This window comes from Oryzias latipes, chromosome 16, assembly GCF_002234675.1.
Source record: "Oryzias latipes chromosome 16, ASM223467v1".
Taxonomy (NCBI): domain Eukaryota; kingdom Metazoa; phylum Chordata; class Actinopteri; order Beloniformes; family Adrianichthyidae; genus Oryzias; species Oryzias latipes.
Window position 1 is genome coordinate 8,326,014 of NC_019874.2, and position 27,872 is coordinate 8,353,885.

A 27,872-nucleotide genomic window follows, 5' to 3' on the forward strand; every position below is an offset into this window, starting at 1 on the left:
TATGCTGAAGCTGTTCAGGATTCTTGTTTCCCTGTGATAATATTTCTGCATGTCATCCTTCTACGATGCCACTGTTGGCCATGAAGTCTGTGTTTACTCGCTTCTCCTCTGAAATATCATAATCAGTATGACTGCATGGGAACTCTGAGGTTTATGTAAATAGCACATAAGCCGATTACAAGTGAGACAGTTCTGCAGGAAATATTTATTTTATGGACGTCCAATTTTCCCAGCCAGATGTGATAAAGGCAGAATAATAATATGGTCATTATCACTGCAAAGCATTATTGTATTATGAGGATATTTATCTTGTCACACAAGGTAAATACTTCTTCTCAAAATAGGGCAATATTTCCTGTTTTTCCATTTTTCCCATGTCAGAAGGGCAGAGATGAGTTAAAGGCAGTGAAACGATTTGAATGGCCGCTCTATCAGCTTCAACGGTTGTTCTTAAAATTTTTATAGTTTTAAAAGGTCACAGGCAGCAACAGAAACACTCAAAAGATGAACGATCCGTTCATGTTCTACTTCTGTCTCCTTTGTCTTGATCAGTGCTGCAAAATTTCATCAGGACAGGCAATGTTTTATAAACAAGAACAGCGCGAGAAGGGACTGCAGGATGGCCTAACCACAATTTTACTGCAGACTTTTCTCTCATTTTAATTTGTTATTTGTTGCACATTATTGTGAGGCAATAGTCCCCCTCTGATAAAATCATGTTTTTTGAGTTTTTGACATTCTGACATTTTTCCTTTGAAAGAGAACAAATGTAATAAAAAATCATTTGCAAACACGTATTTTAAGTTGATCATTGCTGAATTTTGTTCTTGGCTGCATGTATTTCAAAATAAACTTAAAGTCCCTGTCACGCAGAACCAGCTGCGCTTGGGAACCATTTGGTGCTTTAACCCGAAACCCGTAATTCTAAACTTAACCTGTCCTCTGGGTCTGTGCCAACAAGAAAAACGTTCAGCACTGGCTGCATGTATTTGGAAAATTACACGCAATTAGTCATTTTCTTTCTGGCATTTCCTGTTGTTTGCTGTGCAAGTAAATTCAACAGTCTGGATGTGCTAGCATCAAATCAGTTCTGAGCCGCAGCCAGTGCTTGTTGCTACAATGTAACCTAAATTATCAATGTTCTTTTTTATTTGTAATTTTATTAAACACAAACAATTGTATTAAATTTTATTAAACAGGCTGCACGGTGGCACAGTAGTTAGCGCTGTTGCCTCACAGCAGGAAGGCCCCCGGTTCAAGTCCTGGCTGGGGGACCTGAAACAGAACATCAATGGGGGACCTTTCTGTGTGTTCTCAATATGTGTTCTGTGTGTTTTGTGTGTCTCCCACTGTCCAAAAACGTGCTCCGTGAGAGTGAATGGGTGTGTGAAATGTGGCCCTAGGACAGACTGGCGACCTGTCCCCTGCCTTCGCCCACCAGTGGCCGGGATGGGCTCCGGCAGCCCTGTGACCACGAAAGGAAACAAATGGAAGAAGATGATTTTATCAAACAGCAGGGTCTGGAACACACATTTGTTTAGTCATTCCACACATTATTCAAAAAGGTGTCGATTTGGAACCAAAGATATGTCACTTATCACAATTTCTCTATCACTTAAGTGAGACTTTTGAGAATAGAGACTGTCAGTCGGTTTTGTTTGTTCCTCTTGTTTCAAGCTCTTCATTCATGGAAGATGCAGCTGACATCATCAGAAAGGGGGGTTGAGGGTGGAGCTACTCAGCTCAGCACCAACGGCCACGCCCATGTAGAGGAGATTTTAGAAAACAGAGGCTTCAAAAAACATGAAATATCGATTTTTAAGACATGAAGGTTGTGGGATTTTGGTTAAAGACTTCATAATCAGAATTAAAACACCATTGGGGACATTTTTGAGGGAAAAAATGGTATAGGGAAATTTAAGAACAAAGCACAAAGTTAGAGTCCCATTAGCTGTCACACACCTAGGTGCATGAAATGTGTTCTCCTGCCCTGGGGTATGGGTCAAATGCCACACGTTGGAAAAATGCCACATAAACAGCAGAAAATGCTGCTAACTTCAGGCTCACATCTGTGTTTTTCGCCCATGATGTGCCTCAGTCGGCTTTGTCAGCATTAGACTTCCACTGTGCAGTTACTTGAGTTAGCGGCCAAGCGTGAAATGGTCAGAATGAGAGTTCACACTTTGATATCTGGGGCGAGTGGTCTTAGAAAAAGAGAAATTACTGGTCCACATGAGACAAGAACCTCCCTGCACCAGTGAATGCAGAGAAATTCAAAGCAGGAACAGCTGCTTTGTTGTTTCATTATTCTGGCTGGTTTGATCAAACTGTTGAAACTGAGTTCGATTAGTGTTAAAGTAAGCTACCAGTTCAAAGGGAGGATGTGGAAGCTAAGAAGGAGCTTTTTATGTGGTCAGTTCAGTGGCGTCATTGTTTTTCAGGCTCCGCTCCGGACACAGCATACATGCGACAGACGTATAGACTCTGGATGTTAAATCTCTGACATCACAGGACTCCTTACGGTGAAAATAGAGACTATGCTGTTTGGAAAAAAAGGTAATAAGGCAAGTGTAAAAGCATATAAAAGTTTTGTTTGGCCCACTCACCTGTCAATTATAAAAGACACACTTAAAGTGCATACATTTGAGTTCAGAGAAATTTGAATTCTGCAGGACATCTCAAGTGGATTTGGTTGGAAGTGCTGCATTTAGTACTTTCTGGTTTGTGCTATGCATGGGATGATAGGTTTTCCCACAGTCCCTGGGTCTTTACGGTTCTATGGGCCTCCGCCCCACACATGTTTCAGAGGTTAACCGGGAGCTTCATATGGAGTAAGTGTGGGTTTTTGTGGTAGTCTGCCTCTGACTGCCTGGATAGGCTCCAGAACCCCTGTGCGACCTCAGTCAGGATGAGGAACGTATGAATGATGGATGGAAGAATAATGTTCATAGGAGGATCTGAATGACCACAGGGAAACCCTGAGCTGGCTCTTTGTGAGCTTGTGGTCTCATCAGAGTTTGGCTGAAGTGATACATGATCAAGGATTAATTATTTGCCTATGACTAAAAGCAATCCTATGAAGATCTGCATCATTGGATCTTTTTTTACTAATAAATTTGTATCTTTACCTAAAAAGTCTGATTAGTGCTTTTTTAAGGTGTAATACATAAAGATCAATTAAACATTCACTTTTATTTTTGTGTTCTTTCTGACACAAACCTTCACTCTAACACATGCAGATCTTAGGGCAGTCCCACACTACTGTTGTGAGCTTCCTTAAATGCTATTTGACTTTAACAGGTTGACGTTTTATTGGCGAGTGTCTATTGTGTATTCTTTTTAACCTATAGAAAGTACGTTTTGGTTTCTGTTGGGCTGCCATGTCTTGTTTTTGGTATGGAAGTAGTTATGTACACTACACACTATAGGTTTAGTGTGTGATTAGGAGTGGATGATACTGGGAATCTGGGTATCAAGCCAAAACCAAGTAACTACAGGGGTAGTATCACCGATATCGATACTGATACTTCTTTCTCGAAATGTCTGATAATAGAATGTGTATTAAAATATATATATATATATATATATATATATATATATATATATATATATATATATATATATATATATATATATATACTTATACTTAAGTATAAGTATGTGTGGTCATATCAGTCAACTCCTCTACATGGATGACATCAAGCTATATGCTAAGAGCGAGCGTGACATTGACTCCCTGATCCACACCACCAGGATCTACAGTACTGACATTGGGATGTCATTCGGGCTCGAGAAATGCAGCCGGATGGTGACAAAGAGAGGCAAGGTAGTCCACACAGGAGGGGTCTCACTCCCAGAAGGAACAATAGCAGACATCGAGGACAGTTACAAGTACCTTGGAATTCCACAGACAAATGGCAACCTGGAGCAGGCAACAAGGAAAGCTGCAACAGCTAAATACCTCCAACGAGTAAGGCAAGTCCTGAGAAGCCAGCTCAATGGCAAAAATAAGACCCGGGCAATAAACATCTACGCACTGCCAGTTATCAGATACCCTCAAGGAATAATAGGATGGCCAAAGGAAGAGATACAGACCACAGATGTTAAAACACGAAAGCTCCTCACCATGCATGGAGGGTTCCATCCCAAATCCAGCACCTTGAGACTGTATGCTAGCCGCAAGGAAGGAGGCCGAGGACTAGTGAGCGTAGAAGCCACCATCCAGGATGAAACATCCAAGATGCATGAGTACATCAAGCTCAAGGCCCCAACTGACAGTGTGCTCAGTGAATGTCTCAGGCAATGGAGAGCAGAGGATACAGTGCTGGAGGACAGATCGTCATGGGAGGACAAACCCCTGCATGGGATGTACCACCGGACCATAACTGAAGTGGCTGATATCAAGAAGTCCTACCAATGGCTAGAAAGGGCTGGCCTACAGGACAGCACCGAAGCGCTCATCCTGGCAGCCCAGGAACAAGCCCTGAGCACCAGAGCAATAGAGGCTCAGATCTACCACACCAGACAAGACCCAAGGTGTAGGCTGTGCAAAGAGGCACCTGAAACAATCCAGCACATAACTGCAGGGTGTAAGATGCTGGCAGGGAAAGCATACATGGAGCGCCACAATCAAGTGGCTGGAATAATATACAGGAACATGTGTGCAGAATATGAACTGGAAACCCCAAGGTCAAAATGGGAAACACCTCTGAAGGTGGTAGAGAATGAGAGGGCAAAGATCCTGTGGGACTTCCAGATCCAGACTGATAGGATGGTAATGGCGAACCAACCAGACATTGTAGTGGTGGATAAAGAACAGAGGAAAGCCGTTGTGGTGGATGTGGCAGTACCAAGCGATGGGAACATCAGGAAGAAGGAACATGAGAAACTGGAGAAATACCAGGGACTCAGAAGAACTGGAGAAAGCCTGGAAAGTGAAGGTGACAGTGGTGCCTGTGGTAATTGGAGCACTCGGGGCAGTAACCCCCAAGCTGGAGGAGTGGCTACAACAGATACCTGGAAAGACCTCAGACCTCTCAGTCCAGAAAAGTGCAGTGCTAGGAACAGCTAAGATACTGCGCAGGACCCTCAAGCTCCCAGGCCTCTGGTAGAGGACCGGAGCTTGGAGGAGAAACCACCCGCGGAGGGTGAGAGGGGCGTTTTTTTTGTATATATATATCTATATATATATAGATATATATATATACATATATATCTATATATACATATATGCCTGAAAAGAAACGTTCAGTAAATAAAAATGCTAATTAAAACAATCTGAACTGAACATGCATCAGATATAGAACACGTATATGATATGAATAATAGCATACTACAATAAAAATAAGGAAACAGTAATTACTGCTAATTTTTAAAAAACGACTGCAATGTAACAACAAAAACAGCACCAAAAAAAAAAAAAAAATATATATATATATAAGAAGAAAAGGCAGTAATAAAGATAACAAAGTCAATAGTACAAATAGAACATAAACATAGGAAGCACTGTAATAAAGTGAAGTTAAAGTCCAATTGGTTACACTTAGGTGTGTGAAATATGTTCTCCGCATTTGACCACTGCAGGAGCTGCTTGGAAACCATTTGGTGGTTAAAATAAATATAAAAATATAAACAATAGAAAACAAATAAATGGGGAGGGGGAAGGTCTGACCAGCAGCAAGAGGGTGGGGGTGGATTGTTTACACAGACAGACAGGGTTGCCAGATTGGTCGTTTTTTATCCAATGTGGTAACATTGCAGACACGCTAACATGAAGTCTTAGTAAATTGACATTTGATACTGTACGTATTGAAGAAAAAATGTGAAGAAAGTATCAATCTCATCACCCTATAATCAACACTTCAACTTATTGATATTATCGATATTCAGATCGTCAGCGTAGCTGGAGAAGATGAGGTGAGTAGTACACCGAGGTCAACATGGTTTCCAATGTTCACGATGGGGGAAGTGGAACAGTCTAGGCGGGCATCACCAGTCAGTCAAAAGCCATTGTAGATGGTCCAGTCACTGCAGAGACTATGCTCAGAGACATCTTAGAACCATCATCAGCCCTCAACCTTTTGTTCATGGCTGATAATGCTCCACCACATGGTGCCAGAATTGTCACAGCTGGACTTCATGGAGGGGGGAATGGCTCATATGGTTAGGCCAGCAATTACCTCTGACCTCTGACCTGGACCCCACAGAGCATGTCTGGGACCAGCTAAAGAAGAGACTGCTTGAACAAACCTCCAAGTGACCTGGCAGAACTGCATGTAGAACTCAAGGAAGAGTGGAACGCCTCAGAACAACATCATGAGGCTGGTGAGGAGCAGGAGACGTTTCTCTCAAGCTGTCACTGCAGCAAATGGTGGAAATCTTGATCTTTATTATTGTCTTAATTTTGGGGCACTAAATAGCAAACTAATGAAAATGGTGTTTCTTCTCATTCATTATGTCAAAGGAAACTTTTGTGTTTAATTAAACTTCAGACCAAATAGGGAAATCACCTTTGTAAAAAATGATGTCCCTAAACAATTGTGAAGAGTGCGTTTTAGATGTTAAATATTTTCTTCAGTATTCGGTGACTCCAGTCTGACCTTTAGTTTCTTGCATGTTCAGATCATCAGTTACACAATGATCGATTAAAGGCTAAATAAATAACCAATAAACAAATCCTATTTGAAAGACTTTGACTGAATTGCGTTGAATGGTGACTATCTTATTTGGTTATCTGGCTGTCTGTGTTTATTTTTTATTATTATCCTTAGGGCCTTTAATCACTGTAATTATCTGTTTGCAGTTTTGCATTTCTTCCCAAATTACAAAGGTCTTGTCCACTGACGCTGATTCAGATTTTTGTAAAGTGCGTAGCTCTTTTGACAAAAAAGAGGCTGAGCTGAACCGAATTAGTTAGACATCAGGGTTGGTCAGTCTTTGTTTGCTCATGTAGTGTCACAGATGGACTATTCATTGATGAAAAATGGCAAATCTTAGATCAAAGAAAATGCTAAAAAGGAAAAATGGCTCTAGTTCTCCTCCTAAGCGCTGGCTCTGCCAAATGACACATTAAAAAAATGAATTCACATTTCATACAAAGATCTTTCCCCTTCTCTCTCAGTTTTGTCTTATATTCTGCTGCAGAATCTGAGAAAATTCTGGTTTAAAAATACTGCAACATCTCCTTTGGTATACCAGGCTCTTTCTTGTTACTTCACTACCTTATTTATTTTTTCTCTCTGCATAACGGCGGCGGAAAAAGACAGGAAAAGAAGGAATAGTGAGAGAGGGAGGGGCTGGAGCAGAGAGAAGTAGAGAATTGGCAGAGAAAGTTTATAAGGCGTAGTTTAGCAGGGAATGGGTGAGAGAAGCTGGGGAATCTGCAGTGGCCAGCTGCATGAGGGGAGATAGTGGGGAAAGGCTTTTAATTCTCAATCCCCACAGAGCCTTTGAAAATTACCAATCTTCTTATCACAAACGCAGGGCTGCTTATGCAAATTGTTGTGGAGTGGAACGTTTAAACGGAAAATTACTCGACAGCATTTTTTCTTTCCCTCACCGCTCTCCCGCTCTCCCTCTCTCTTCCACACAGAAAGCCTGTTTTGAGTCTCAGATAAGAAGATGAATTGCTCTCTCTTGCTTTGAAGCGCGTCAGGATTTAAAGACTCCAGCCTAGGCTCTGGTCTAACGCCGCTGCTCCCGCTGCCTTTGTAGCAGGAAACAGGCTGGGGAAAAAATGGAAAAAAGCATTTCGAAACAACATAGATTCTTTGCTTCAACAAATCGTCAATGCCTGAGGAGACAAGGAGCTAAAAAAAAGGATAAATATCCCCTAACCACAGCTTGTCACTCTATTTCCTACAACATTTTTGTTTTGCACAGCCAAACACTCCAGTTTTCGGGCTGCATGCTGCAAGTAACTGACACGGATGAAAAAAAGCTTTTGTAAAAAATGGCTGGACTTATTACAATCAGCATCAGAGTAGATGGTGTGAAGGGTTTTAACAGAAATATAAATTAGCTTTCAATGAGAGATTTTTATTAAATGTTTTGATTTCTTTTTTTGGAAATTGTGTCTCAAATAGGTACAACTCAGTGTAAATATTAACCTAGTTATGAGTGAGCCTGAGCTGCATGGTGGCACTGTGGCCTCTCAGCAAGAAGGCCCTGGTTCAAATCCCTTTTTGTGTGGAGTTTGCATCTTCTTCTCCTGCATGTGCGGATTTTCTCCAGGCACTGCGGCTTCCTCCCACAGTCCAAAATCAGGCTTCATAAGTTGATTGATATCTTTAAACTGCCCCTAGGTGAGAATGTGTGTGTGTGTTTGAGTGACCCTCAACAGACTGACAACCTGTCCAGGTGCCCCACCTTCAGCTGACATTATGGGATAGGCTCCAGCAGCCCCCTGAGCATAAAAGGGATCAAATGAGTTTTACAAAATGGATGGATGGAAGGATGATGTGAGGGACAGAGCGGGCAAAAACGACATCATTCATCAAAAAATGAAAGTTGAATTTTTTTGAAAAAAAAAGTACATAATTTACAAACTGGGCCCTCAAAAGAGGTCAACAGAAACCAAATTAACTCAAGCAACAAACTTAACTTAAATGTAGCAACTGAACAGATCAAGTCACAGAAACAAGCTGTGACCTGTCCAGAAACACAACAGGGGAAGATATATAGTGACTGATCAGATTACCTGACAAACGGGGGAAACTAACAACATTTAACAAAGACTACAGACAAGACCAAACACAAAACTTGGTCTCTAAGTGGAAAAAGAAACAACAAAAAATAAGTACAAAATTGGAATAACAAAATGAATAGTAAAAACAGAAACAAAGCAAACAAATATTTAATGAGTTCACAGTTTCTCCACTCGAGGCTTCTATGGATGGCGCCTATCCACTTGCCTGATTGGAGCATGTAAAGGCTGTGATGGCTTAACTTCCTCTTTTGGCCTCACAGCACAGCTCCAGAAGCAGAACCTCAGCCACGCCCGTCACAACCAGCATCACCCTCAGCGCTGCCAACTCAAAGACATGTGATCAGTGTGTGTATGTGCTACCAAAAAAACCTGAAACACTGAATAAATGGATCTTTTGACTCAATGAAATGTGTGTCTTTATTTAAAGGGCGGCCGTGGTGCAGCGGCGGGGCGGTCGACCCATGATCGTAAGATTATAGGTTCAATTCCCGCCTTGCACGTCCATTAGTGGATGTGTCCTTGGGCAAGACACTGAACCCCACCTTGCCTCTGGTGGTAGGTCTGCACCAGTGTTCAGCAGCAGAGCCACCACCACTGTGTGAATGTGTGTGTGACTGGGGGACTGTAAAGCACTTTGGGCCTTTTAGGTAGAAAAGCGCTATATAAGTATACACCCTTTTCCCAGAATGAAGAGTCTGAAATTTTAAGATCATTTAAATTTAAAGTGTAAGTTTGTTGTTAGATCTTCTGCTTTGGATCTTCTTTATTTCTCTTTTTTTTTTATCATTTTCATCACACATTGAGTGTATTGGTATTTTAAGGTCCCACAATGAAGCCCAGAATGCTGCAGTTTGGGTGCTGCACCACCGGCACCTAAAAAAGCTTAGATCAGCTAGGCTTCAGCTGTAGCTTTACTTTCAATGGAACAGAAAACTTTATTACTGCTTCTTTACTTGTGTCCATCCTAATCAATAATCCTACTAGACAAAAACAGCTCAGCCTCCAGCTTTGAGGACAGCAATCTGTAAACGGGAAAAAAAGATAAACTAAACTGGTATCAAAACAGCGAAATCAGCGTAGGCCACCACCCTAAACAAAAATCTGACAGCACGGCTAAACAGAATGGTGTGTCAACAACATGAAACTTTTGCAGGAAGGAAGTCATTTATGCTGGACGTTGTAGCCCAAGTTTGGGTGCAGAACAAATCAGCATTTGGAGCTGGGGGGAATGATTGACAGCTTTCAGCAGCACAACTTCAGGCAAGAGATTTGTCCTGAAGATGAAATGTTTCAGCATTGGTATGAGTAACTGCACTGTTGTCTGTCTCTGGGTGGCCGTCCTAGGGGTTGCTGATCTGTCATAGATGAATGCTTCCTCTAACCGTTTGACATCAAAGATAGGCTCCAGCCCCTTTTGACCTTGAACATGATGAAGGGGTTATGATGCAAAGAGAAGGGTGAATAATGAGCTCAGAATTGTAAATAAAAAGATTTAGGCCTTCAAACTGGAAAGACACGGAACAGATTTCTCAGTATTACAGTTCATGCATTTAGTCTTTGACAGTGTCATGAAAAATTAAAAATCTGGGACAAGAAAATACCTAAACCTCTGCTTTTGTAGACAATCTCTCACTGATGATGAACTTTAAATGACCACCTCACATTCAAATTTAATTTTCCTTATCTGAGCTCATTCTTTTGAGAAACATGATGGCTCTTCTGTCTTTACAAGCCCCAAAGCGTTTTTCCCCCGGTTTCTTTGGCTTTCTGTGATGATTTACAATAAAATGCAAAGTTTTCAGGTTGGGATGCTACACTCCCAACCTGAAAGGGTCATTTAGTGTAATACTGAAAAAATGTCCAAATAGCTGCAACTCTGAAAGGATAGGGATCAGCACGCCTTTCTCTGCTCAGGTTTCTATGATCTTCAGCAGGTACTTGTTATACAGTATTGCTTGTTATTTGGATCAGTCTTTAACTCCTGTCTTAAAATGTGCTTTTTTTTTCCCCCACAGAGGCAGCTGAGGAAAAGGAAGTGTTACCTTGTCGTAGCAGCAGCCATTGTCCTTTCCATCCTCATCCTCATCATTGCTATTTCAGCAAGAAAATGAATCTGGCGTCTGTGGTAAGAACCACAACGCACACAATGACACTGCAACTGCTGACAATGTCACTTTCCAATGTTGGTTGATAACCTGAGCTCATTTCCTCTTTTTCTCGTTGCTGGTCTTATGTCAGTCACTGTCAAATGTAAATGTAAAGTTGCTGCACAACGTTTTTGGATGCCAGATTCAGAAATCAAAAGACCAGACCTCAAGCCTGCATGTATTTCCATTTGGTCAATAGGATTCATGGTAGTCTAGTGGTTAGCACTCGTGCCTCACGGTGAGAAGGCTCTGGTTCAAATCCCATTTCTCTGAGACAGCCACACATTTTATAAAAAAAAAAAATATGATAGAAGTGCTGCTCTTGCGCTTTCATATAAAATAAAGAAGATAAAACCAAGAACAACAACATTTAAAAAATGTTTTCAATGGCAGCTGATAACTTGGAGGTTAAAATTAGAGTGGGATTTGTTTACACCCCCTTTTTTACAGTATTATAGGCAATGAAGTAAAGACACTTTAAGACGCAGCATCGACATATAGTCGAGTTTTGAACTTACGTTGTATTTAAGGGACACCAAAGCATAGGACACATCAAGCAATTCAAGAGTCAGAGATACAGTACAGACCAAAAGTTTGGACACACCTTCTTATTCAAATGAATGGGAAGGTGTGTCCAAACCTTTGGTCTGTACTGTAAGTCCGTTCGACTTAATTAGGTGCGTTGACATAAGTGTTGTTTGTAACCTGTTGCCCATTAGCCACATTAGAAGCATTAGCAGGTTAGCATATTCAAAATACCTTTATTTCCCAACTATGCCTGACAAAAAGTAAAAAGCTAATACGATAAAACTACACTCAGTGTTATGTAACAGATTACAAAGTAACAAATTAGAGTAATTTAATGACTTATGTCATTAACGAATTACAATTCAAATTTCTGTAATTAATTACAACTACTGGACTAAAGAAAACCCTTGTAACGTCATTGGTTAGGTTTTGACATTTTCCCTAGTTTAAATGAAATAAAATAGAAAATAAAAGAAGTTAGATGGCGCATACACGCTAGCATGCATGCGCAGAGTTTGGTCAAAGTCCAGACATGCCGTCATTGCTGCAGTCTCATTGCTTTCCAAACTGGCTCAAACAAAAAGAGATGCACAGGAAGTCTTCTTATCCTAGAGGAGCAGCAGGTTAGCAGCAGACCAGAGACCCGCCCTGACTACTTAAGAATGAAACAACTCTAGAACCGCCCTCTGATGTGTAAGACAAGAGCCGATTCTGTTCAGAGAGTCGTGTTTTTCTATAATATTAAACTCTTGTTTACTTTAATTTCCTAAGCTGCACTTGACTGCATTTCTGGTCAGTATGAGTTGGCGCTCAATGCAGTCCACAGAGGGGGGTCTAGTTCGGTAGACTCGCAGCACCACAGAACTTTGCACAAAAGGCAGACGTAGGGAGAGTTGCACCTCTCTCTCTGCATAATGGAATTGTAATTGAATACCGGAAGTCAGCGAAAATGAACACTGAGTCATTAAATAGTTCTTTGTGTTTTCAAAAGAGTGGCTTATTTTCAGATTTGATAGATATTTATAAAAGTGTAACAGGTTTTTTTCCACATCATACTTTGAGCAGTGGTATAGACCACGTGTGTTGTAACTTATTTTGGTGTCATTTTTCACACTGTTGTCTAAATTGTAATAAAACCAGATTATGTCGTGAACCAGATTGATACTTTACACGAGGTCATTGCTTTAAAAATAAAGTTAAACAAAAGACAAGAGGATCCTGTTTGTTCTGTTTTTCCCTTGAGAATTTATATATCAGATGAACAAAAATTACAGTAAAGTAAAGTGACGAGTAGTGAATTATTTTTTCAAATAGGTAATTATTGAAGTATTTGAATTAAAATTTTGATCCAGTGACTAAACTAAAGTAATTAATTACTGTTTAGAAATAATTTACTCAACACTGACTACACTATAACTCCCAACCTTGTATATCATATTACATAAACCATAGTCCGACACCACTACACGTTACCCCCATTAGCCACGTTAGCATATTTCCACTCAACTTTCTTTGCAACTTGTAAAAAAAATAAATAAATAAAAGACAGACATTTTGACAGAGAGCCGTGTACCTCTCAAATCGCCTTGACATCAGTAAGAACAACCAGAATTTGTCCATGTATAAAGCACTCTAGATCATAAAGTATACTGTCATTTTTTTGAAAAACCAAGACTTTAAAATGTGTATTATGGTGCAGAAATGTGGTAAAACTCATCATTTTAAAAAAACAATATTCACAAATATCCTAAGTGTCTTTTTTTTTTTTAGGATAAGTAGTTTGAGAACTGAAAGCGAGCAAACAACCAATTTAAATTATTGATGAAAAATTAAAAGACAAATATTTCTCCGGAAGCATAAGAACTATGATCTGAAATTCCACAGTAGAGACAAGAATACCTGGCCCCACTCTATTTGTCCAGTCAAGGTGGACAGGGTTAAGTGCCGCGGTGGAGCAGAAAGGCTTCAACAGAAGAAAAAGAGTGAGAGGTGAAGTCGTCAATTGCATTGAAAAAACTCAGACATACCGGTATCTCTCAGACGTATGGAGGCAGCTGGCTTTGCTCTGCATCTGTGCCAAAGTTTGCACAGCAACAGGGAGACGGTGAAGAGGATGAGGAGGAGGTGCATGTGAGACAGTGATTAGGGTCACAAGCATAAGGAGAGACTGAGGCAATAGAAAAGAAGTCAGTGAAGTAACTTCAAGAAGACGTGTGTGTTGTCTTCCGTTGTCAACCTTTTGAACTCATCCAAGACCTCACAGTCTAGAATTGACAAGAAGTTAAAGCTACGTGTGCTTGGGAATGGGTGAGAACCAGACACATGCACTTATAGGGCCCTAGAGCACCTGCCTTTTTTACCTCATAATAAAAAGTACCCTAGTGCCCTCTGTTTTTTTTTTTTTTGTTAGAGATCCAAGAAAAAAAACTGTGGCTACAACCCCCCATATTCTATCAAACCCCTTTTCTTGTAATACAGGGGGTTCTGAGCTGCCGCTTTTCTCTTTGCGGCTTAGAGAGAGTTGAGTAGAGAGTAGAGAGTAGAGAGAGCACAAGAAACTGCTGCCCCACAGAAAACTGAAGAGATGACGTAAGAGTGAAGCAACTTGAACCTGAGACTTCTGCTCTAACTAATCCCTGTCCACTTATTGAACGCTTAAATATGGTTCCTAATGCAGAAAAATGTTCTATATTAGTCAAGGAGTCACTTTTGACTTTATCTAAATACACAGACGTAAAATTGCGATCACCGTTTCACTTCTGTAGGTGAATGCATCAGGATGGAGCAGAGCAGGAAATTGTGGCCCACCATATTTTTACTATATTTTCCTTTTGGCACTTTTTCGTCTGATCCTGATTCACAAATAAAGAAATACTCGGAAATTTAATTTTAATCTTAAATTCTTTAGATATGGTCTTTGTCATCAGAAAAATGCCACAAGAAGATGTTAAACAACAAAAACCCAATTCTCAACAGAGTGGGTCTTTAAGGATTCTTTAAGGCTTCAATAAAAAGATGAAGTGTAAAAATGTCTCCACATGTTTTGTAAATGCTCAAATTAAATGCTGCTATTTTCACTCCGAAAATCCTCATCTTAGGCAGAACTGGTAAAGCATTTCAAAGCTGCGTAGAATGGGATTCTCTCTTGAAGATGTCTAAACTCGCATAAAGTATTGATTGTTGTGGGTTTGGAGTTGAAGAAAATGGAAATCCACTGGAACAAAGTGTGCTATTCATAGAAGAGCAGGTTGGGTCAATGCTTCGTGGTGGGTGGCCCATGCTGAGGCTCAGCAGTTGACGGTCAGCTCCCCAGTGGCTCGGTGCTGCAATAACAGAACGCAGTCTAAGAGCTAAGAAAAAAAAAAGGCCGCTTTGAAGGGCCACTGCTGTCTTCTTTTATTGTTTATTTGTCTTCATTGCTTTATTGATATTCACCTGTGACGCAAGACAGGATACAGAGAAGCTGATGCCTGCAGGCCTTCAAGTTTTCCAACTAAGTCAAGTTTGGTTTTGAAGTTACAATACCTAAATTGAAATAGATAATAGATACTTTTTGCATTTAAAATGACATTTCTAGCCAAATAATATGTCTACCTTAATTTATATTGTACAGTAAACCAAGTACTGCGACAGACTGCGACCTGTCCAGGATGTCCCCTGCCTTCACTCACGAGTGGCCGGGATTGGCTCCAGCAGCCCTGTGACCCCAAAGGGGACAAAAGATGAATGAATGAATAAATAAACCAAGTAAACAGAGACAGAAAAAGATAAAAAAAAAATACATTTGGCCTTCTTAGGGGAATGTCAGGGTGACTGGCTAATTGTATCCATATATATGATGATGGCACAAAAAGAACAATTTTCTTTATGAAAGATGAGTTATTTTCATAGCTTGTTTTCCAATCAGGAAGTGAGACATCTCAACCTAGAGCCGGCCTCGGCAGCGTGTCTGCATTATTCCCACGAAAACAAACAACATCCAAACTTTTGCAAAGATGGATGCACTTATATTGTGCATAGTAAAGGAAAGCATTTAGCCGATAACCACTAGCTCCACGGAGAAAGTGTGTGTGTGTGTGTGTGTGTGTGTGTGTGTTAGCCTGGGGGCATAGCTGGCGGTTAAGACTCCCACTGGAAAGGGCTGTTCCCACTTTGTGACATCACAATGTGAGGACCCACTTGTTTCCATGTGTTGGGAGGGGCTGGTGCTCACAGAGCAGGTATTAGAAGAATGCTCAGAAATGCATGAATGGGGTTTTTTTTGGTGAGCAACATTTTAATACACTTAAAAGCTCCAAAAGTTGATTTTGGATGAAAAAGGCCCTTTAAAGGTTTAAATTCTAAATCAATCCGCCGGAAAGAAAACAAATATGAAAAAAGTCTAAATCCACGGTTGATATTTTAAATCAGATGTTTGATATCTTTGCCAAGTATTAAGGTTGATGGAGAACCTACAAAAACAAAGCAGTGTCCAATTATTGAAGACCAGGCAAAGGCCAAAATAGATCTCAGGAGACGCTGAGCAGCAAAAGAGCTCCAGAATCAAAGTACAGGTGGATGTGATTCTGAATCTTCAGCAGAACAGATCCTGAACCTGGATTGTAATTGATCGAAAACAGGGTTTCCAAAAAGAGATGTTGCCTGGAATAAGATTGGATTTTTTACATAGAAACACGAACACATCTCAGCTAAATACAGCTGGGACAAACCCTGAACTAAGGCAGCTGGTAATGAACAAAAGGAAACACGCTAAAGTGAGAAAAGCTGTTTCAGACCCCTGAATAGAAAATGATCCAGAAGACTGTGGATATTAGTCTGTGAACCTTGTAGACAGGAAAACTTAGACATTAGCCAGTTCAAAACAGCGCAGAAAGCAAAGGAGAATAACCTGTGTCAGTACTGTTAGAGGTGTAGTTTGGCTCATGTAGAAAAATGCAGAAACAAATTCAGGTCATGTTTACATGTTTTAAAACTGTTAAGTTTTGCAAAAGATTCAATCTTGTGTTAGGATGATTACAGCGGGTAAAAACTATATTTACAAGTTTTGGCATTTTAACAGCCTTGTCTGCACCATGAGCAGCTGAGGGAAATGTGTCCCAAATACTTCCCAAAAAAGCTCGATCACTTTGGATGTAAACAGTATTTCATGCATGAATTTGAAAGTTGAGAGGCTTTGGAGTTTATTCAAGACACGTGTCGCCATAACGTCAGCAAGAATCACGTTTTGTTTGGTAGTGTTTATAATATTTTGCTGAGATTCAGGAGCCCCTGCCCATCTAAATTCCTGTGTACATCCCTGTCTCCAAGGAACTATGATGACTATTTATTGGTTATATTTTTGAAATGTAGCCTGTTAGTATCAAATTCCCTGGCTTTTTTCTTTGAAGATCACAATGAGTTTTTTTGGTTATTTTTTATTTCATTAAGAGTGTTTATTTTATTGAATGGATCATGGATGAATGAATGAAACTTTATTCATTTAGCACTTTACAACTCCTCAGAGTACCAAAGGGCCTCACAATAAAAGACAGACCAAAGAAGTTTAAAATTAGACACATCAAAGAAGAAAGTTATGTGCAAGGGTGGGCAAACTATAGCCGGGGGCCATGTGCTACACCACCTCTATGTTAAACTACTTAATCTGGCCCGCCAAACTGAAATACATTTTAAAGATAATCCTGATTTTCCCTGTAATTCTGAAGCCTCCCCATTGATGGTGTACCACAAATAGAGTTAAGTTTGTTAAGGTGCAGAAAATGTTAGTGCATCCATGTGGTGTTGGATTGTAATGTATACACGACATGAACACAGCAAGTTTGCGTTTTACATGAGGTACATCAAATGGTGCAAATGGCTCTCAAATGAGAACAAAATCACAGTTTTGAAATGTCAAAAAATGTGTGGTTTTAAGATAAATATTCATTTTCAATCCAAATGTTTTCGTCCATTTTTTTTCCTTATAAAGTGAATTTACAAAAACGCTCCTGGTCCCGCCCATACATAGAATTTTTGAACCCTTTGTGGCCCACAAGTGGAAAAGTTAGCCCACCCCTGCTATGACCCATGCTGTAATTGTGAACCTGACCGCTGTTGTTATGAACTGGTCTGGTCTTCATTCTAAAAGCCCTCTCCATGATGCTGCAACCTTGGTATTGACCTTTCATTTGTCCACGTTTGGTGTTTTTGAGCATTCTGGTGCCTCTCACTCCTGAGATTGTTTGAAACATGATTGGTTCAAAAGCTTCTGATAAAAGGAATCCCAATTTTAAATCCAAACAGAATTTCAAATTGTCTCTGAGGAAAAGGTCAGCTGACCTTTAGACTACACAGCTTTTAGCAGATGCTTTTTTCTAAAGTGATTTACAAATGTCAAAAGTGTGTTTTGCCCAAAGGCACAATGGTTGACAAATCTGTGTATTGAGAAGCTGATGCTGTGCTTTATAAATTACAGCCTCTCCATCACTCATCCTCATCGGCTGTCATAAACAGAAACCCACCTGAATGGGAATAAGTTAAGGACTGCAGTTGTTGCAGAAAGGGTCAAAGGTTACTGAAATGTGTGTGCATATCTGTGCTTGCACATGTTTGCACTCTCAAAAAACATAAAGTAACTTGTCCTGTAAGTTTTTATGTTAAATAATAAACACAAATGCCGCGTTTTGAGCACCTTTTTTTGCTGATAAAAATTGAAAGAATTATTGCAGTGGAAAAGTGTTATATTTAGCCCCTAAAGCTGCTTTTAGTCTCCATGAGACACAGCAGACGGGCTCACATGGAAAGAAGCTTATTCAAATTATGTGAAAGCTAAGTTGACAACATAAAGCTGGAAATCAGGAGAGCAGTGATATGTTGTAAAAAAAGAGAAAAAAAGCTCAAAACTGACATCCTGGTGGAGGGATTGCTGGAAAACATGTTTCCCTTTAAGGAGAAGTTTGAAATTAATTTCATTTGCCGAACAGGTATTTACATTTGGGGGAATCTGCTAACTTTCTTTCTAGTGTAAACCTTTCTTCGAACAAAGTTTGGCTTTTTGTGAAGGCCAAAAAAAAAGGACTGTGCAAATCTTTGTTTTGCACACATTTGAATCAGAGGCGGAAATTTGAAAATGCTGAAGCATTGTGGAAGTTCTGTGGGCTGACTTCCATTAATCCATGTCCATGACCAAGACTGACAATAAGCTCTCTGTCTGAACAGCAATCCTCTTTGCCTCATGCAAATTCCAAACCCCATTAGCTCTGAAGAACTAGTCAACTGGATTGAGATTAATGACCAAATGAGTCCTTGATTTATTGGGTTATTTCACATCTTCAGTGGGAAACAGAAACAACAAAGTTAATGCAAGACATTTGTCACCGATGTCCTCCATCTCTTTAGTCAAAGAACAAGTTTGTTTGGCCTGCAGATGTGTTAACTTACTTATTCTAGCACTGGAGAAAGGCTCTGGAAGCTGCAACTTAAATAACAATATTTTAAACATTCAAACTAAGAAACGTTTAAATTCTAAAGACATTTTCAGCAAGGACAAAATTGTATTTTGTATTTTTCTTGACTTCACCCTGTTCCTGGCTTGCATCATGCATGCAGCATTTCTGGCTACACCACTGACAGTTATTTTTGCACCTGTTAGTGGCTGGTGGGGAAAACTTCAGAATTCCACACTGAGAAAACACAGCTGAGGTTGTAACCACTGTCCTACTGTCACTCTCAGTTTTCATTACAGTGTATAAAGAAACAGGAAATGAAAATCCTTATTTAACTTTTTCCATGTCGTCAGCTTACTACAAACTTTGCTGTGACAGAGCCTTACCCACCCAGCCAGTAATCCCCTTCAGAAAAAATGGGAGACAACACTCTGACAGCGCTGATTTGAGGACGCTGCCGACTTCTACAGCTCCCGCCTGCGGAGGAATGATTAGCCAAAAGTTGAGCAGGAGTCTTTAAATACTTTCTCATGACCTCTAATCCCTAATCCAATCAAAATGTCATCATTCCTCTGCTGCAACACATAAGCAAATATTCAGCTGCTTGTTTGTTGGTTCAACTCCCAGCATGCACTGCTAGCAGCTTTTCAAGTGATCTGGGATTAGCTCAAATGAGCAATTTTCTCCGCAGGTGAAAATGAGTGTCAGTCATCAGCTGATGACAAATTAATGCAAGATCATATAAGAACAATTTTTGCCACCGTTTCAAATTCAGTTTCTTCTCAATCGACAGATTCTGTGTCCGACTAGAAACAACATAGTAAATCGCTGCAGTGATTAGGTGTTTACATTCCATGGAACATTTTTTTGTGAGCATGCCAGAGTGGAGTGCGTTTTAATGAGCAACGAGAACAGAAGCGATATTTTCTTTTGGAGCATACGTATGCCTATCACTTCATTTTTTTGTGTTCTTTAAAATAGTCATAGTAAACGGTGGTGCCAACTTTCTGAAATCTATTTCACAAACAAGGCAAGTGTTGACAGACTAATGGAAAACGTTTAAAGTTTAAAGGATCAAAGCTTTAAAAAAAACTCAAGCATGAGAACTAACAATGTAGGTGATCCATCGTCTGTCTTTCTTTTTATTTTTCACTTGTCTTGGCGTTGCAGGCAGCACACTTTGAAAGGAAGTCAAGACTTCTGGCCACCTCTGCAACCCTTGTGCTGTCCTAGGCACTTTAACATTGGGAGTTGGGTTATCTAGACCCACTAGACAGTGCTCTGAACCTTTTTCTTCAATGATTTGTGATCTTCACTGGTGTCCATGGATTACATGAAATCTTTCCACCTTTATCCACCTTTGTCATGATAGGGAGAAGACGTCAATGTAAGGGTGGGGTCATGTAAGATAGCACAAGGGTTAAGCCATCCAGAAGCCATTCAGATTACATTTTTTCCAGAGATGTAATCTGTAATCAACAAACGCAAGAAACACCTATATGACTTACTGTATACGTATATTTTGTGTGTATCGCTGAAGACCGAAATAAATGTGTGTAAAATGTAAGGTAGTAGCTGTGTGACATGGCTTTGAGAGTAGTAACTGAGTTCTCTCCCTAAGAAGTCTCATTCTGGTCAATCTTCAGTGTTTGTTCACAGATCATGGTCATAGATAGGGGCGGGAATATAGATTCGCTACAAAAAAAAAAGGTTTTTCTTATGTTTGAACACACTCATTAACACAACTGATTAGTATTACACAACAAATTCAACCGGGTTGTTTCAGATACACTGGAGTCATTTCAATGTTACTCCATCCTCTCTTCTTGTAAAACCTGTAGCTAAAAAGCTTTACGTCCCAATACGTGTGATTTAAAGAAAAAAAAATACACAGTATATCTACAGCAGTACAGACTCTTCATGAAAATGGACATGTATATGATCAGAAGTGCAGTTTTGTTTGAATTCTGACTGAATGTCAAAAACAGTGGTACTTGCATAAACCTCAGAACATGTTATCAGTAAAACAAGCGCCATGTCGGTTTTACCAGAACCAACAAAAAAATAACATCCAAAAAAAGAACAAGTTTCCTCATAAAAAATGGCATTCCCTGTTTCGTAGAGTTTGGAGAGTCAGTGTCATATTCAGTGAGTGTGTGTGTGTGTTCAGTATATTACAGTACAATAAATATAATTTAGGGCACTGCAGCTTCATTAAAGCATGTTACCAGCAGTAAAGTGTTAAAGTGAATTCATTTTGCATTCAGCAGCCGGCTGATGTTACTAAAAGCTCCTCGGCTGAGGAAGCTCAGGCCTTTGGAGCACTTTGGAGTTTTCAACCTAACGTCTGCTGAACTCCTTATGTATTAAGACAATGAGCAAATAGACCATTTTCCCTCTTTGGTAAAATATTAATATCAATATAACATCAATATTTATATTATTAATAATAAAATATTTAGTAGTAGTACACAGTTGAACTAAACTGTTAATTAATTTATCTATTTTTCTCCACGTGGAAAAGAAGTGGGCAGAGATGTGAGGCTGTGAGTCATGAGGCCAACTTTTCACATTTAAGAAAGGAAAAGGACTTTGGCAGCGGTGTGCAAAATTGGTAAATTTTAAAAATGTTTTTGTTTAATTGAACTAAAGCATGTCGAACCACAACAGATTTCTCGTTTTTCTATATTTTGATATGTTTGAGAAATCAAAAACATATTTAAAGCCTATTCACTTCTTTAAAATAACATACAAAAGTGGTCAATGGGCTTAATGGTGTCCTATTTAGAATTCATTAAATTCTTGTGCTTTTTACAAGAAAAATTGTTAGCAGCATGGCAGTACGGAAGAGCATCAGTGCTGCAGATCAGAGACACGCAGAGCTTCTGCATTTTCCAGAAAGAGGAAGTGCAGGAAGGAACATTTGTATTTATGGAGAAGCATTTTAAAAGTTTACTCTTTTTTTGTTCCTTTTATCATCTTGTTTGCTTACAGTTCCACTCTATATTTCATAAATACATCCAAACTACCATAAAAGATGTAAATAAAAGGATTCAAAATACAAAATGCTACTAAATGTAACTTTCTGATTTTTGTGATGCCTGCATCGTAGTTCCCTTCACAAAAACACGCTGTCCTCTGCTGGAAATGCAAAGATCTACTGGTTACAGATTGATTACATTCACATTAAGGTTTAAACTTTTTTCAAAATGTCTTTCCATTTAGAACGATCTGCTGTATCTTATTAGTTTGTAAGGAATCATGTTTCTAATGAAGCGAAACAACAGAATAATCTATCAAACTCCACACGGGTGACAGTCTAAATTAGCTTTTGTTAGAATCAGAATCTTGACAGTTGTTCAATGTTGAAACAGTGAAAACACAGAAAATAGGATGGATTAGAATCTTTTGTATTAATGTTGGGATCTGTGCAGATTGAAAAGAGTTGGGATAACAGAAGGGGTAAAGGAGCCTCTCTTTACTAACTCTTTACTCTTTACTAACAGCTGTCTTTTGGTCTCTGGCACCTACAGATCTGAAACCCAGGAACCCATGACTAGTGAAATTTAAAAAGGAATACATTTCTCTCTCAGTTTGACACAAGTCATAAAAAAATCCAGATCCAGGTGAAATCAGGCCAAAAGCCTCCTGAGCTGAACGCCTTTCAGATCTACACATCATTGCAGGGACACAATCTTCCCTTTGAATTGACACCTTTGAGGAGCCTCTTTTGTCCTCCTCTCCATCAGGTCTTTCCATTCTTTTACCTCTACATTACTTGGCTCACCTGCAGTGAAACCAGAGAGTTTAGTAATGCCCTGCTCCTTAGGTTTGTCAAGCAGCATTTTGTTCCTTTTCCACTTATTTTGTGTTGCGGAGGAGACCGTTTTCATGGTTGTCTTCTATTTCTGAGCTTGTTCTCTTCGTTGACATGAATGTGAAAGGTGTGAGCCTTCTATCTTAATGTACTTCCAAGATTTCACTGGGTTTTTTCTTAATCTACAAAAAAAAATATTAGAAAGAAAGAAAAAAAAAGAAAAATTAAAACCTCACATTCAGAATGTCCCACAGCTGAAAGGACAAAGCTGGTTTATATACCAGAGAGGAGGCTAATGGCTCATTTTTCTTGTGCCCCTTGAAGACATGGCAGCATCCATCACAGACCATGAGCAGCCAATGGGAACAGGCTGTTCTTGGAGGTTAACTGACATCTGCTGTCCTGTCTGTTTGTCTTTTCCAGGCAGCTGCTGTCTTCACGGTGTCATCCGGCTGCACTTCTGTCTCTGACTCTCTTTCCATGCACTGGCGTCTGAGGGTGAATGCTTTCCCCATCAAACACAATGTCTAAGCCTGAACTGCAGTCACCCTCGTTCTATTATTCTTCTTATTATTTTATAATTATTATTCAATTGTGTTGTTACAACAGGACAGTCAAATACATGTACTCCTTACCTTCAAAACAAGGACAATCGATTTGCACTGATGAGGGCACGATCTATCTATCTATCTATCTATCTATCTATCTATCTATCTATCTATCTATCTATCTATCTATCTATCTATCTATCTATCTATCTATCTATCTATCTATCTATCTATCTATCTATCTATCTATCTATCTATCTATCTATCTATCTATCTATCTATAATTTTTTTAAACAGGTGTGGAATCATGATGTAAAGAAAGAATGCTTTTAGAAATATAAAAAATACTAGTTTTAATCATTTGACAAAATGCAAAATGAGCAAACCAATACTTTGTGTTTCTACCTTTTGGCCTCAAATGAGCATCAGTGTTGAATGCCCACAGCAGCCGACTGTGAAGGGACTGAGAAGTAGTGTAGAAACAAGTGTGACCTCAGGTCATCATCAGAGCAACTCCTCTGCCTGACTACATCATTAAAAGTATTCATTTCTTTATATTTTTATTTCTTCGTTGGGCTTATTTGGTGATCAGGGATTTGTATTGTTGCTCGTTTGGTTTAGTGACTTGTTTTTCCTTGGAGTTATTGTGACTGGTGAATGTTAGATGAATGAAGCTCAGTTCAGTTCTTCAAGGTACACTTGCCCAAAGTCAGGATTTTTTTGGGATTGTGAAAATAAGGTGTTTTATACTACCATACAGATGCTAATGCTCGTCAATGACACACATAGGGGCCTCCACCCAGTGAGACCCCAGGGAAGTGTCCAGGAGGCATCCGGACTAAATGTCCGAGCCACCACAACTGGTTCCTCTGGATGTGGAAGAGCAGCAGCTCTATTCCAAGATCTCTCCGGGTGACCAAGCTAATCTCTAAGGGAGGGCCCAGACATCCTCTGAAGAAAGTTCATTTCAGCCGCTTGTATTCTGGACCTTGTTCTTTCAGTCGTGACCCAGAGTTCATGACGATAGGTGAGTATTGGAACTAAGCTCGACTGGTAAATTGAGAGCTTTGCTTTCTGGCTCAGCTCTCTCTTCACCACAATGGACAGGTACAGCAACAGGATAACAGCGAACGCTGCACCAATTCAGCTGTCAATCTCACATTCCGATCTTCCCTTACTCATGAACAAGAGCCGAAGATCCTTTAGCTCCTCCATTTGGGGCAGGAGCACTCCACCCACCCAGAGAGGGCAAACTATATTTCTCCAGTCAAGAACCATCATCCCAGCCACTTCACACTTTGCTGCAAACTGCCCCAATTTATGCTGGAAGTCCTGGCTCAATGTAACCAACAGGACAACATCATCTACAAAGACCAGGGAGGATATCCTGTGGTTTCCAAACAGGACACCCTCCAATCCCTGGCTGTGCCCTGAAACTCTGTCCATAAAGACTATGAACAGATTCGATGATAAAGGGCAGCCCTGCCAGAGTCCAACATGCACCGGGAACAGCGACGACTTACTGGCCCTTTCTTACTCTATGCAGCCCAAGCTCCTGCTCTGGTCATACAGAGATCAGACAGTCCTCAGTGCGGCTTCCCAGACCCCATTCTTTCAGATCATCCTCCACAGGATGGCAGCAGGTGCTCTGGGCTGATAAATCAAAACTGGAAATATTTACAGCAGAAGGCAGTTTGGCCATTTAAAGGCTGGAGAGTGGTGCAATAGTGAGTGTCTGCAGTCAACCTGGAGGTTTCTTGCATGTTTGAGGCTGCATTTCTCCAAATGAAGATTTGGTCAGCATGAATATTATTCCTAATGCTGAAAAATACAGGTGGATATCTACCCATCATGCAATACTTTTGGGTAGATGTATGATTGGCCCCAAATTTAGCCTATGACAGGGTGCACACCATGACATATTTTCAGAGAGGAACTGTGGTATTGTATGAGGAGGTCTGATGGAGAAGTTTGTTAGAGCAGTGCAGGACATGTATGAGGGCTGTAAGACAGTGGTGAGGTGTGCCATAGGGGTGACAGAGGAGTTCAAGGTGGAGGCGGGATTACATCAGGGATTAGATCTAAACCCCTTACTGTTTGCAGTGGTGATAGACAGGCTGACATATGAGGTAAAACAGGAATCAGCCAGGACTATGATGTTTGCAAATGGTATTGTGCTTTCTAGCGAGAGCAGGGAACAGGTGGATAAGCTAGAGACGTAGAGGTTTTCCCTGGAAAGGAGAGGAAAGAAGGCTAGCCTCAGTAAGACAAAAAGTGTGTGAATGAGAGGAACCCAAGTGGAAGAGAGAGGTTACAGGAAGGAGAGATGAAGAATGGAGAATGGAAAGGACAGTGTAGAGAAAAAGTGAAGAAGCGAGTGCATGGAGGTTGGAATGGGTGGAGAAAAGTGTCAGGAGTGATGTGTGACAGAACACTTCCAGCTGAAATGAAAGGAACGGTGTAGAAAACCGTGGTTAGAGCAGCCATGTTGTTGGGCCTAGAGCCAGTGGCACTGAGGAAAAGACAGGAAGCAGGTCCTGGTGTTGGAGGAGAGGATGCAGAAGACAGGGTTAGATAGAGGAAGCTGATTAACTACCCTTCAAAGGAAAAGCCAAAAGGAAAGAAGAAGAACATGATTGGCCCCAAATTTATTTTAGAGCAGAACAACAACAAACAACCAAAATCATTAGGAACTATCTTCAGCTTAATGAAGTACTAGAGGTAATGATATGGCTCCCCACAAAGCCATGATCACAATGTCTTGGATTATATGAAGAAGCAAGGATGAGGGCAAGCCTTTGTCCACAGAAGGTCTCTGTGGTTTGTTCTCCATAACATTTGGAACAATCACCCACATTCCTTAAAAATGTTTAAGTGTACCAAGAAGAATTGATGCTGTTTTGACAACAAGGTGTGGTCCCACCAAATATTGATTTAATTTCTGTTGGACTTTTGTTCATTCTCTGCATCTTGTTGAGCGGTGACAATATTTGATTGACAAAGTTTGGACACACCTTCCCGTTCATTTGAGTAAGAAGGTGTGTCCAAACATTTGGTCTGTACTGTGTGTATATACATATATACACACACACACACACACACACACAAATATATGTGTATGCTGTACATCTGTGACATTTATTCTGTGTGACGACATTGTAGCCTTTGCTGAAATTACATATTGCTTGCCTAAATATGTATGAAGAAATAAATTTTAACAGCTGTCAAACTGTTCTTTTACCCATCATCATAAAATATTAAGGGAAAGACCAACGCTGTTATTTCATCATTAATCTACTTTAAATTATTTGTCTTTCTTAGTTGGAGATTAAAGCAACATGCTGCATCTCAGGATGCATCGCACAGGTGAAGCATCAACTCAGTTTCTTTAGACTAAAACCTAGCTGAAGCTTGGCCTGTTGGATCCTCTGTCAAGGATAAAACTTCTGGCAAATACTCCATCTCGAAACTTCCTTCAATTGTTTACCAAATTTTTCTGTGTAAGTAACCTTGCTCTGCATGATTAACCTTTTTCATTCTTCTAGCCCACCTGCTTTTTTCAGCGGCCCTACTGAGACTTGTTGATGAGTCTCAGTAATCTGACTCTTTGTTTTGTTGCACACCGCTTTATGGTGGATGTCCTAAGCTGCGTTTCTATTGACGATGGCATTATGCAAATTGGATTTGTGATAATAAATTTGCCTGATGAAAACACAAACATTTTGAGAAAGAAAAAATAAAACTCATATTTATTGAATAAACATTTTTGCACTTGGAGAAAGTTGTTTTAAAGGCATATCGAAATATACAAATTTCACAAAACTGCAAAAAAAAAAATACTTTGTTCCAATTAAATGCAATGGGAATGCGCTTCTTGATAGGAACTGGCTGCCTTGGGCACTGCACAACAGGCACCACCAGAGGTTCCACAGCATCACACAGGTCATCAATAAATGAGCGAGTCATGTGGAATTGTTGGATCCACAGCTCCTCTGTAAAATCACCAAACTACGATTTCCAGAAACAGCTTCATCTGTAGCTGCTGCCATGTGCGAGGAACTTGCTGGTCTATGGCCTGAAGAAGACTCCACCGTCTCTTTTATTAGATGGTGATGAGTGCTAGTTCTGTGGCAGAAATTTGAATGTATCTGCTGTAAATCAAAGTATTGTTCACATCTGTCGCCATGTTTGTGAGTGACTTATCGTGTAACTTGGTTTGTCTTTACAGTGATCCCTCGCTATAACGCGGTTTACTTTTCACGGTTTTGCTACTTCACGGGTTTACATCATGCATTGTGTTCTGCATTCTGATTGGCTAAAAAGTCACTCGGCTTCTTCTCTAACTGTGCGTCAACAACGTTGCAGTTTAATATGTACACGTACGTAAATCAGCTTAACAAATTTACATTACGTAAGAACAAATTCTCTTGCAATTTCGAGTTTCTCTAAAACCGATAGAAAAAAGAGCGACAACAACTGCCTATCACTATGTTCTTCTCCCGCACAAACACAGCTGCACTGCGGGTTTCAAAAGAAGAAAACACTGCAGAGCGGAGTCAGGATGCAGCAGTTCAGTCTGAAGAGCAGTGAAATACACCTGAGTCACTATTTGTCCGACTGTACTTTGTATTTTTCTCATAATCATTTTAAATTTTCTCCAGTTTAATCCAATTACTCGGGTCGCGGTGGGCGGGGCTAATCTCC

General features: G+C 40.1%; 1 protein-coding gene across 3 annotated transcripts in view; it reads left to right on the forward strand.

Annotated features, from left to right (window-relative positions):
- tsnare1 (t-SNARE domain containing 1) overlaps positions 1 to 26,400 on the forward strand; it is a 182,395-nt gene extending 155,995 nt beyond the window's left edge. For all 3 annotated transcript variants that reach the window (XR_002291925.1, XM_011484938.2, XM_020709969.2), the window contains 2 exons: positions 10,723 to 10,832; positions 23,044 to 26,400. Coding sequence is in view for 2 of the 3 variants with exons in the window: in XM_011484938.2 (XP_011483240.1) it covers positions 10,723 to 10,818 (96 nt within the window). In the remaining variant the exon portion in view is untranslated. The remainder of the gene's footprint in view (positions 1 to 10,722; positions 10,833 to 23,043) is intronic.
- The last annotated feature ends 1,472 nt before the right edge of the window (positions 26,401 to 27,872 follow it).